The 12,215-nt window shown below is 50.7% G+C and overlaps 1 protein-coding gene and 1 long non-coding RNA gene across 9 annotated transcripts in view; one reads left to right on the top strand and one right to left on the bottom strand.

Annotated features, from left to right (window-relative positions):
* MTHFD1L (methylenetetrahydrofolate dehydrogenase (NADP+ dependent) 1 like) overlaps positions 1–8,330 on the bottom strand; it is a 188,845-nt gene extending 180,515 nt beyond the window's left edge. The window contains exons 1-2 of one of the 8 annotated variants that reach the window (XM_045058210.1): positions 7,830–8,330; positions 1,237–1,321 (exon numbers count right to left, since the gene is read on the bottom strand). In XM_045058210.1, coding sequence (XP_044914145.1) covers positions 1,237–1,321; positions 7,830–8,056 — 312 coding nt within the window. In that variant the 5' untranslated portion in view covers positions 8,057–8,330. Of the gene's footprint in view, positions 1–1,236; positions 1,322–2,090; positions 2,110–7,829 lie in introns of those variants that run through there. The other 7 variants (XM_023254509.2, XM_045058206.1, XM_045058208.1 and 4 more) reach the window with 7 other exon arrangements.
* Positions 6,667–11,264, top strand: LOC123385578. The gene is made up of 3 exons (XR_006598402.1): positions 6,667–6,834; positions 8,820–8,878; positions 9,160–11,264. It is a non-coding gene; the product is annotated as an uncharacterized LOC123385578 (long non-coding RNA).
* Positions 11,265–12,215: the final 951 nt, after the last annotated feature.

Raw genomic sequence — 12,215 nt, 5'->3', positions numbered from 1 at the left:
ACTAAAGCTGGTATTTATTCACATATGTATTTCACAACTTTCAAATTATGTTACTTTTAAAAAATAATAGCCCTCTTAGGGCGCCTGGGTGGCTCGGTCGGTTAAACATCCGACTTCAGCTCGGGTCACGATCTCGCGGTTTGTGAGTTCGAGCCCCGCATTGGGCTCTGTGCTGATGGCTCAGAGCCTGGAGCCTGCTTCGGATTCTGTGTCTCCCTCTCTCTCTGCCTCTCCCCCGTTCGTGCTCTGTCTCTCTCTCAAAAATAAATAAACATTAAAAACATAAAAAGAATAGCCCTGCTAAGGCACACGGAGCCACACAGCCAGCACCTCTTTCTAAATGAGGACACCAAAGACAGGGATTGAGAGGACTGCCCGTAGCCGGAAAGCGATCAGCAAGCACAATCCCAGGAGGCCCAGGCCTCGGTCACTTTTCTCTCTACCCTTCTCGCCTGCCTCTCTTTGTAGGGCATGTGGAGGCAGACCACACAGAATGCGAGTGACTCGAGCACAGCTCCAGGGTGTTGAAAATCACAGCGCTCGTGGCCCTAGACGCTGACGTTCTGACACATTAAGCGCGTGCCAGAAACGACGGCGGAGGCCCAACTGCTGTGCTGTGTTAGCTTACGGGCTTGGCTCGCCTCATCACTTCCCTGCACCTGTCACCCCACGGGGGTGCCAAGAAGGACGGCAAACAGTGCCAACTGTAGTCGGGAATGAAGGGACCGCAGCCAGGAGATGTACATGAATGCAAAGTCCTTCTGGCACGCGCTGACGTCTGGCCCTTCAAACGTACGGCAGGCTTCGCCGGATTTAGTAAGATTACTACACGCCATGCCCCGTCACGCATCTGTCTGCCCCAGAAACAAAGGGGAATGTTTCCCCTTCATTTTCAAATCATATCTGATAAGCGTTTATGAGCACACACGGACGACGATATATCTATGGAATACAACTTATGTGTGTGCCTAGCTCCTCACCTCTGAAATCTCCCCACACCCAGAGGAGAAAGACTCACAAAAGACGCACTCAAGCAGAGCCGTAAGCAGCCAGTAACCAGGTAGGAACAAAACGACCAAAGGAAGAGGGAAATGACAGCGTTTCCAGCCGTGCCCTCTCTTCCCGCCCAAATGGGACTCAGGTGACCGGAAAATGGCCCTGGTCTTCTCTACACAATTATCTTCTACATTGAAAGGCATCCTAAACCAGTAGGACGGAACCACACTCCCAGCTTACCTGTATAATAGCCAGCACCGGCTTAAAGGCAGGGTTTTTTTCTTGCAATAAACTCAGAACCTCTTTCGAATTCTGAATGACTTCTCTACATTGAGAAAGAGAGACAGCACGCAGTCACGTCTTTGTTAATGGCTAGAAAGGACGGATACAACACACTTTCCTCGAAAGTTCGGTACTGTAAGTGAAAATAGACAACATAAGGGTGCGCTCCACCCGCGGGAAGTGTGGCCAGGCGGGGCAGGGTAACAATGTTGAAGCGTGCGCGAAACAAACCGGGACCATCTGAGTTTAAAGACGCGCAGACGCGTGCCACGTAAAATGTTAGCAGTTATTTTCTAGGGGTGACCTTTTCCCTTGTGTTTTCTAAGTTTACTGTAATACAAATTTCGCATTTTTGGTTTTTTTTTAAATAATCCCCTTCCTCCACCCACATCCATCTCCAGGCTCCCCCCCCCCCCCACCGCCGGGGACCTCAAACATCGGTGGGGGAAGGTAGCAGAGACTGGGGAAGAGGCTTGCGGTCAGAAAAGTGGTGCGTCAGGATAAATCCCGGGTCCCAGAATTTCAAGAAATGTGAAGGGAGTGGGTGGGCAAGAGAACAGAGGGGAAGGAGGAAGGGAGGGGTAAGAAAAGGGTAGTGGGGGGGGAGGAGGGAGGGGAGCACAAACAGTAGGGACCCATCAGAATTTGATATTCTCCCAAGGCCTCTTAGGGAGAGAGTGTCTCCAGTCCTCTGGGCTCCCGCCATCCAAGTCTGCATTTGGACTTCCTAAAAGTCCCAGTAGGTGACTCCTGGGCCCAGGGAAAGGGGTGCGCGTGGGGCAGACCTAGATAATGTGGTGCAAGTCACATACTCCCTCTGCGGTCTCCGGGATGAGCGATTTCGCCACCACTGCTGTGAAATGGTCCTCACTTGCATGTGAAGTTGGCTTTTTCCCTCTCACAGTAACAGACAAAAGGCTCAGCCAAAGCAGTACCCAAGCCCCTTGTTAAGACCATCTTGGGGCACCTGGGTGGCTCAGTCGGTTGAACGTCCGACTCTTGATTTCAGCTCAGGTGAGGATCTCATGGTTTGTGGGTTTGAGCCCCGCATCCGGGCTCCGTGCTGGTGGTGCAGAGCCTGCCTGGGTTTCTCTCTCTCTCTCTGCTTCTTCCCTGCCTGTGCTCTCTCTCAAAATAAATATTAGCAAAAAAAAAGACCATCTTTAAGTTTTGTTTTCTGTCTCTGACAGGGTCTTACATGCACCTAACAGCTTCCAAAAAATGCAGGGGGAAGTTCCGGCCAGACTCCAGCTGCACCGAATGGCCGAGGCACTGCAAAAAGGCATCCGTCCGCTTCCTCCAGTTTTCAGAAGAAACTAATGTGCCTACTGGCGGGAACTGCTCTCAGGACTGCTAACTGGGGCCACGTTGGGTCCTTACTCCCGCCTGGTTCCTAAAGGCACTGGAAAGGGGGTCCCCAGTGGTTTTGGCAGTGTGCGCGAGGATCATCTGGGAAGCTTGGTAAAAAGAAAGGTTTCTGTGTCTCATCCCGGAAAGTCGGATTCAAAAAGGGCTGGGGTGAGGCCCAGGAATGTGCATCTTCAACAAGGGCCCTGGGGGGGGGGGGGGGGGGCTCTGAGGTACTGTTAAAGGGGAAACAGCCACACGGGATGCAGGCCTCCCATGACCCATCGCGACGTTTACTGTGTCTCTGACAAACTCCAGGAACCTCATGTGTGGAGACCTTTGTTCGCCTAATCGTACGGTCTCTTTCTGTGACTCAAAGCTACCCTCGAGCACTAAAAACACACACATTGCGACGGCCACAGTTTTCCCAGTTCATAGCCTTGACCATCCCTCGGTAAGTGAAGGCATCAAACACCTGGAGAAGCACACACCTGTCACCACCTAAGCTCATACGGCTAATTCTCCCCGTCTTGTTGTAGGTAACGTTTCATTCTTTTTTTTTTAATTTTTTTTGAACGTTTATTTATTTTTGAGACAGAGAGAGACACAGCATGAATGGGGGAGGGGCAGAGAGAGAGGGAGACACAGAATCAGAAGCAGGCTCCAGGCTCTGAGCCATCAGCCCAGAGCCCGACGCGGGGCTCGAACTCGCGGACCGCGAGATCGTGACCCGAGCTGAAGTCGGACGCTTAACCGACTGAGCCACCCAGGCGCCCCAACGTTTCATTCTTTGAGGTTACTCCTTATCTGTACAGTGACAAAGTGAGCACGGAAGGAGTCACCAGGCTCAAAAAACCTAAAAAGCAGCATACATGTTTCTGATCAGAGATTCTCTCACTCCTGTGAGGAAAGCTGCCTTGTCAACTTCCAGCTGGAAGGAATGCGTGACTGTCCAGCCCGGCTGGCTGCCCTGCGTAACTGCAATTCAGAACTTTATGGCTAGAGAAGGTGGTAATCATCTGTAATAATGTAAATACGTAGATTAAAGTATCCATTTCTCAAAGGACTTCAATTTCCTCCATTTTGACCTTCAACTTTCTAACTGATTAAATTCTTCATTCCAGCTTATCTCTTAACTCGGACAAAAGCATCCCTTGAAGGGATTCAAAACTACCCCCTCAAGCAATAAGGACTGCCCTGAACCAGCAAGACCCCACCCAGCCCGACCCCCAGGCAATGACCTGATCTTTACGGCCCACCTGCCTGTATCGACCCACATCTCCCTTATATAAAACTAGAAGCATTTTCAGTATCTTCAGACTTTGGAGACCGTCTTTGGGACACCAGTCTGCTGTCTTCTGGGTGCTGGCCTCGCTGAGATAAATTCCTTTCTTGTTCCACCACCACTTTTCTTTCAGCCTTTGGATTTTGTCGGCGGCGAGGGGCCGAACCTATTGTTTGGGCCCCTCGGAGCCACGTGCTCTTGCCCCCGGGTGCTCCGGTTCCACCACCAGTGACTCCAATGACACACTGGTCTCCCTTTTGCCGTGAAATAATGTGTGCACCAGGGTGCAGAATAATGACCTCTTTTCTCAGCCTCCCCTGCAGCTAGCTGTGTCCACACCCGAGTCTCCCAGGCAGCAGGTGCTAACATGACTAGAAATGATCAATTTCAGTACATCCCTAAATGCAGAGCCAATTGACTGATTTCAAAGGCAAAAGAGGTGACCAGCGCACAAAGAGTTAAACATTTCCAAAACAGCCGTCAGTATTCTGAGAAGTAGCCCAGGTTGAAAGCACCACTGAGCAGTTTAATCGATCCACGATCCACGCACTGGTAATTTAGCGGATACATTCACTCTAATAGTGGTATTGCTACAACTGATGATGGCTCGGATTACTGGGTACTTCCTATGAATATTTTCTCCCATTTTCCCTTTTTACAGAACTCTTGAGTGAGAGCTGCTTGTGGCCAGCCAGCCACACTAGAGGGCACACTTCCCAGTTTCGCCTGCAGCTCGATGGGGTCCTGTCCCTAACAACTGGCCAACAGGCTGGGAGCACTGGCCAGAGGGAGGCGAGGAATGTGCAGCTAAGAGGTACACCAGCAGCGTGGCCCCCTTTCCCTCTTGGCTGGCTGGGAAGACGGGAGCAGCCGCCTTCCACCCGGAGCTGGAGCAGTGAGCAGACGCCCTCGGGTCATCATCCTACCTTCCCTGGTCGGCCTCCCTCTGCACACTGAGGCCCACAACATTTGGGGGTATCTTCAGTAAAGCAGACTAACTAGCCTGTTGCCTCTGGGTGCACAGGCCTGATCTGGGAGATTTCATTGTATTTGCTGTGTAAGGTAGAGAATGAAAGACATCCCATTGTTTGAGAAACCACTAGAAGAAAAAAAAAAGCTGCCAGTTAAACTACGGTACAATCTTTTCTTAACACAGTGTTTACTTTGTAAATATTAAAAGAGCTTTTAAGACTTCTTTAGACATAGATATGTTTTATTTACCATAACCGACTCATATGAGCATAAAAAGGAAAACTGGCAAACAAACAGAAATATACCTAAAACTTCTTCGCATTCAGGATCTGACTGACTTTTTTTGACTCAAGAGTCCTTGACGGCAATTTCGTTTTGCTTTTTTTTTTTCCTCCCCCCCCCCCAGTATCACCCTCTGTGCCGTCAAGGGTGTAAGTGATGCAGCATTTTGTGAAAAACCGTAGCATTTTTGCCCCTGAAATTTTCACTTAATTTCTGACACCCATTCTGCAAGTTTTAATGCTACGGCTTTCTTGATTCTACCAGATGTCAATGGTCAGTTGTCAGACAACAACCAGAAATCATTTTATTTCCTAAAATGGCCCTTCCATGACTTGTGGATGGAAATATTGGGGATTATGCTTTCGAGGGAGCTTACTCGTTAACTTTTCTGGTATATGTCCCTGAAGTAAATAAAAAAAAACACACACACACATAGATTCCCAGAAGTCTATTCTAGGTGACTTCTAGCTAGGCCCACCTCCCTCCTTTCCTCCCAGCCCTCAGGGAATCTCTTGGAGGAAAGTTTTGTTAGCAGATGCACCTAGGTCAACTAAGTTGCAACAATACGCATGGCCCAAATCCCCACAGGTACAGGCAAAGACAACTATGCGATGACTGTCATCTGGCCAACAGCAACTGTCAGACACAATCCACTGAAAGACCAGTTTGGGGGATATTAAAAATATGTCTCTGGGGCCGCTGGGTGGCTCAGTCGGTTGAGCATCCGACTTCGGCTCAGGTCATGATTTCACAGTCTGTGAGTTCGAGCCCCGCGTCGGGCTCTGTGCTGACCGCTCAGAGCCTGGAGCCTGTTTCGGATTCTGTGTCTCCCTCTCTCTGGCCCTCCCCCCGTTCATGCTCTCTCTGTCTCTCTCTGTCTCAAAAACAAATAAACGTTAAAAAAAAAAAATCCTGACAGCCAATATCTGTGGAGGTCTTGATAGGGCAATTCCTGGACTGTGCATTTTGTATGTGTTCTCTCGTGCAATCCCTTCCGTAACCCTTTGAGGCAGACTCCCATTCTCCCTACTGTAGTTCCTTCCCTACCAGGATCCTGAACCAGCCCCCCTACTGACCACCCTGCTCATCTCCAGGTCAGGCAACAAAAAGAACAGTCATGAATGGAATCCATGAATGAACCCAAATCTTAAGTGATTCATTCACCCACCATATCACAAGTGTCCAACGTATAAATGGCACTCAGCAGTGACAAGAGACAAGGCTCCCGACCCCAGAGCTTTCATTCCAGGTAGGGAAGACAGACAATAAATGAACAAAATTTCAGGAGGCAAGTAAGAGCTACCCAGAAAATAAGAGGGTGATGGGGTGGTGGCTCCTGCCTCCCATACTGTCTTCAGACCCGAACGCACAAAGGTGAGCTCAGGGTTACACTGGTCACAATCTAATGACCCGAGGAAGCCTAAGTAACTCCTATATTCAGAAAGAAGACAAGATAAACAAAAAGCTCCTTAGCGTCATCGGCCACATCATAAAGGGCTTTGGGAACAAAGGGGGTAAAGGCAATTACTTTTAGAGGGGGGGAGAGAAGGAAAAAGGAAGAGGATGCGAATGGAGGGCCGTGCAACAGCTTGCTCAGTGACACGGCATTCTGGAACGAGCATTCTGGAACCAGAATCCTCCTTCGGGGCGGGGAGGCACGCCACCTCCAGGTTTGTCCCGAGTGCTTCACTCTACAGGTTTAGGGCTCCAGTGAACACACTTCTCCAAGAGGGGCACGTCAAGGCTCTTCCTCGGCTCTCTCCCACTCAGGGGACAAAGAGGGCTGACGACTGGGGCGAAAAAGCGGTGCGAGTTGGGGGGATGGACTTAAGCGGCGTCTCCGGTGGGGAGCAGCGAAAGGCTCCGCCCAGCGCTCCCGCGGTTCCCTTCTGGGTTGGCCGAGAACTTTCTACACACAGCGGCGCTGGGGACTCCTTGCCCACGCGTGCAGCAATGCGGGGCACGAGTTGGCCCGACTGCTCCGCCGCATTCCGCATTTTGTCGGGTGGGCCCCGCTCCACGTTCACACGTCCAGGAAATTATTACGTAACTCAAGAGAGCACGCTTTCCCGCCCGCAGGAGGCTGCGGCGTTGCGGGACAGGGCAAGCCTCACCCCCGCAGGAAGGGGCCAGCTTTCCGCACGCGGGGTCGCCGCGCACAGCCGGGCGGCTGCCGGGCCTAGGCCGCCTCTCGCCCGGGGCCCTACCTACTCCCGGCCCCGCCCTCGCCCCGCCCCTCCTCCCCTCCCGGCCCCGCCCCTCCCCCTCCCGGTTCCCGCCCTCCGTCGCGCCGCTCCTTCCTGCCCCGCCGCGCGGGGCGCCGCGACACTAGAGCCCGCCCCGGTGGCGCACGTGGAGCGGGGCACGCAGGCTAGCGGCGCCCGCCCCGCCAGGGATGCTCGCGCCGCCCAATGCCCTTCCCGGGCCCCCCACCTCCCGCCCGCCCGCCCGCCCGCGCTCTCCCCGCCGGCCGCCGGCGCCTCTAACGAGTCAGCACCAAGCACTCTCGGGCCCGCGCCCAGCGAAACCCCCGCGGAGGCCCCCAGGACCACGCCGAACCCGGAGCGCTCCGGCCGCTCCAACTCCTGCGTCCCCCACTACCCCCCACCCCCACCCCAGCTGCCGCCACCCGGCCCCGGGGCGGCGGCGAGCGCCAGACGCTCACCTGACGATCGAGTCCCGCGCCGAAGGCGCCTGGCTGCCCTGGCCGCGACTGTTCCCGGCCTGGGCGTCCTGCAGCCGCCGCTGCCCGAGCAGGCCCTCCCCGCCGCCACCTCCGCCGCCACGGCCGCTGCTGCTGGCGCGACCGGGCGCTTGGAGGCGGAGCGGCGGGCCCGGGGGCCGCGGCGGGCGGCGGAGCCCGCGCAGGAAGAGCGGCAGGCGCGCGCTCATGGCGCGGGGGCGCAGCGAGACCCGCGAGGCGGCGAGAGCGACGGGCGGCAGGTCTCCCTCCACGCGGAGATGCGGCTGCGGCGCGCAGACGGGCGGCGGCGTGTAGCTCCTCCCGAGGGTGGCGGGGCGGGCGCCAGGCAGGGAACCGGCCGGCGGGTAACGGGCCAGTGGCAGGAAAGACTTGCACCTTCCTCCTCAACCGGAGCGGGAGCCCCTAGGGGGCACTGCACCTAGAGGCCGTGACGTTGGGAGGGCGGGAGCCTGCGGGACGCGGGGCTGGTCCTTCCAGTGGCCCGGTCCTCTAGGGCAGGCTCTCTGGCACTCAGTCCTGCTAGAAATCTGGCTAGAGGAAGGTGTGGCATCAGGGAGGGCTGTGGCCCATTCCAGAGATAGTACCTGCTCCCTGTGCCTAGGATGCTGATAACTCCCTGCCCTCAGGTGGGAGTTTGTTTCCTGGAAGGCCACTTGGCTGAGCGTCTAGTTTAGATACCAGGGCATGGTTTACTAGGCTGGCGGTGTCCTAACAGTGGAGGATGTGTGGGGCTTGGGGTTCCAAAGCTGACCTGTAGCCTTGGGCAAGTTAACCCCTGTGAACCTGAGCTGCGTCCACAGTTAAAACAAGATATTGATGCTTTGTTTATAATTTTATCAGGATTATGATTCCCAAGTAAAGTGGGAATAAAACCAGTGCAAATTACGAACAGTAGCTACCACTGTACAAAGCGCCCGAGTGACATCTCACTTAATTCTAATAAATGTACAGATCTTTCTGGAGCCATGATGGGGTTACCTCCTGATAAACTGGTCCTAAATGGAAACTCGGTAAGTTGAAAATTCATTGCTTACACCTAACCTACTGAACGGCATACGGTAGCCTAGCCTCCCTTAACCATGCTCAGAACACTGACTGTAGCGTGTAGTTCGGCAAAATCATCTAACACAAAGCCTATTTTATAATAAAGTGTTGAATAGCGCATGTAATTTATTGACTACTGTACTGAAAGCGGAAAAAAGAAGGGCTAAGGATTGATTGTCAGTGTATGGGTTGTTTACACTTGTGACCACGTGTCTGACGGGAGCCTCCTGTGACTGCCCCTACCCAGAATCAGGAGAGTATCCTGCTGTTGTAAATCAATAGCCCAGGAGAAGATCAAAATCCCAAATTTGAAGTCTGGTTTCCACTGAATGCTTGTTGCTTTTGTACCATCCTCAATTCAAAAAAATCGTAAGTCGAACGGTGGTTAAGTCAGGGACCATCTGGAATGCGTTGAGTATTGGCCCGATTGACAACTTGGGGGAAGCGGGTCCAGAGGGGTCGTTTGGTTCATTGACAGCGCTGGAGGTTTGCCTGACCCCAATGGTCATGTTCTTAATCTTATAATATTGCCTGCGTTTTTTATTGTAGGGTGATTGCCTCATTTGGCACATTACGACTTTGTAGGGTACAGGAATACCTGACATTGCCACAGCCCTGTGATTTAGGTATTCCCACCATTTTACAAGGAGGAAACAAGATCACAGAAGTTGCACCTTGCACAAGCATATAAATATTGCAAGGGAAACTTGGGTGGTCCATTCACTTACTACCAGAGGTGATCTTGGGCAGGTCATAAAACTCTTGGAGGCTTGTCTCATTATAAATTGGTGACCCCCCCCCAAAAAAAAATAAAATAAAATAAAAAATAAAAATAAATTGGTGACCCATTCATTTAGCATTCATTGGACACTACTGAACATGGACCACTGGTCACTAGATGAAAATTACCTTGTCCATAATGAGTGTATGGGAAATCTGCATCTTCCTCTTAATGTTGCTGTGAATCTAAAACTGCTCTAAAAATAGTCTTAAAAAAAAACCCCAAAAACCAAAAACAGCCTCTGCCCTAAAGAAGTTCTAATAGTAACTCTGCCACAGTGGTGACGATTAGCTTTTCCACCTAATGAGTGCTCATAATAGTGATACTTAAAACCACAGTGGTGGGATGCCCGTGTGGCTTGGTCGGTTAAGCGTCCGACTTCGGCTCAGGTCATGATCTCAAGACTAGGAAGTTCCAGCCCCACATCGGGCTCTGTGCTGACAGCTCAGAGCCCGGAGCCTGCTTCAGGTTCTGTGTCTCCCTCTCTCTCTACCCCTCCCCCAGTCGTGCTCTGTCTCTCTCTCAAAAATAAACAAACATTAAAAAAAAAAAAAATCACAGTGGAGACCACATATGGTATGATCCTGATTATAGGAAATGTCCAGAATAGGCAAATCTGTAGAGACAGAAAATATATTAGTGGTTGCTTACAGCTAGGGGTAGGGGAAATGGGGAGTTGACAGCTAATGGGTGTAGGCGATGAAAACGTTCTAAAATTAATTGTGATGGTTGCACAAATCTGTGAATGTGCTGAAAATCATTGAATTGTACCCTTGAAATGGGCGAATGGTATGGTTATGTGAGTTCCATGTCAATAAAGCTGTTACCTAAATAAATAAATAAATAAATAAATAAATAAATAAAAGGCTTTTGAGATAAGGTGGTGGGGTGCTGGGGTTTAACTGTTCTGGAGGAGAATCCAAAAAAACACCAAGGGATCTGATGCTTGAGCTGAGTGGCCTTTAAGAAATACGTATACTATTTATAATCTACAGAAAAGCATAAGATAAAAAATAAAATCACTCTAACACTATCACCAAAACATCACTATTTTTATCTCTTTATTTGAAATTATTTTATAAAATTACATACGGTGAATATATATATGTGTGTGTGTGTCTTCTTCACTTACTATATATCTGATTTAATGAAATTGGGAAGGAGAGCATTTGAAATCATGGCTTTTCATGGTTTTATATTATAACATAGCCTATTTTATGGGTAAACCATAATTTATTTTCTCTCTCCCTGTTGTTGGCTGTATTGTTTCTAATTTTAGATGTGACAATACTATTGTGAATATGCTTTCATTCATTTGTCAATAGCTCTGTACTGAGACCCTTCTGTGTGCTGGGGGAGGAATGGGAAGAAGATTGATCAGGGGGCCACTGACCCCTCAGTCATCCTTTGTTGAAGCAGTTCTCAGAAGACTCATAACTAGTAACCATGTTAACTGAAAAACAGGGCAGAGAGCTGGAGGATAAACAGCACAACGTCCTCACATAAAGAAGCAACCCTCCCGATCATACGGAATTTCAAGGAGGTTACGGCGTTTTTTGTTTGTTTTTTTTTAAATTTTTTTTTCCAACGTTTTTATTTATTTTTGGGACAGAGAGAGACAGAGCATGAACGGGGGAGGGGCAGAGAGAGAGGGAGACACAGAATCGGAAACAGGCTCCAGGCTCCGAGCCATCAGCCCAGAGCCTGACGCGGGGCTCGAACTCACGGACCACGAGATCGTGACCTGGCTGAAGTCGGACGCTTAACCGACTGCGCCACCCAGGCGCCCCAAGAAGGTTAGGGCGTTTTTATGAATTCCAGGGCTCCGCATGGCACAGTGGGTTCCAGAGACTTCCCAACGTTTAATTAGACACGCTGTACGGATGGAAAATTTGAAGAGAAAAGATTAAGTTAAAGACTTCATACCTAAGCCAGCCTAATGAGAAGTCACAAAACTAACTTGTTACTGGCATTGAAATGACTCAGACATCGAAATGACCCTGACATTGAAATGACTCAGACTATAGAGATTATGTAGACTGTACTACAAAGCCATTTTGGAGAATTCACTTAGGAGACGGTTCTCAGCCATCACCAGAAGCCTATGGCGATCCACACCTCTAAGGTGATCCCCTACATCGTTAGATGACACATTCAAGTATAATGTTCTGTACCTACAGACACGTTGCTTCTTTTTCGACTGAACTAATGTCATACACTCTAATCTTAAACAAGCTTAGGTGAAAATGAGGTCCTATTTTTAATATTAAAGTAATAATATATTTTTTGGATCAGAGAACTAGGAGTTACAATAAATGCTATTAAAGTAGTTAAGGGGGCGCCTGGGTGGCTCAGTTGGTTGAGCGTCCGACTTCGGCTCAGGTCATGATCTCATGGTCCGTGAGTTCGAGCCCCGCGTCAGGCTCTGTGCGGACAGCTCGGAGCCCGGAGCCTGCTTCGGATTCTGTGTCTCCCTCTCTCTGCCCCTCCCCCACTCATTCTCTCTCTCTCTCTCTCTCTCT

This window comes from Felis catus, chromosome B2 (assembly GCF_018350175.1).
Source record: "Felis catus isolate Fca126 chromosome B2, F.catus_Fca126_mat1.0, whole genome shotgun sequence".
In the NCBI taxonomy this organism is placed as follows: domain Eukaryota; kingdom Metazoa; phylum Chordata; class Mammalia; order Carnivora; family Felidae; genus Felis; species Felis catus.
Note: the sequence above shows the minus strand (reverse complement) of the source record. Positions and strands in the feature narration are given on the sequence as shown.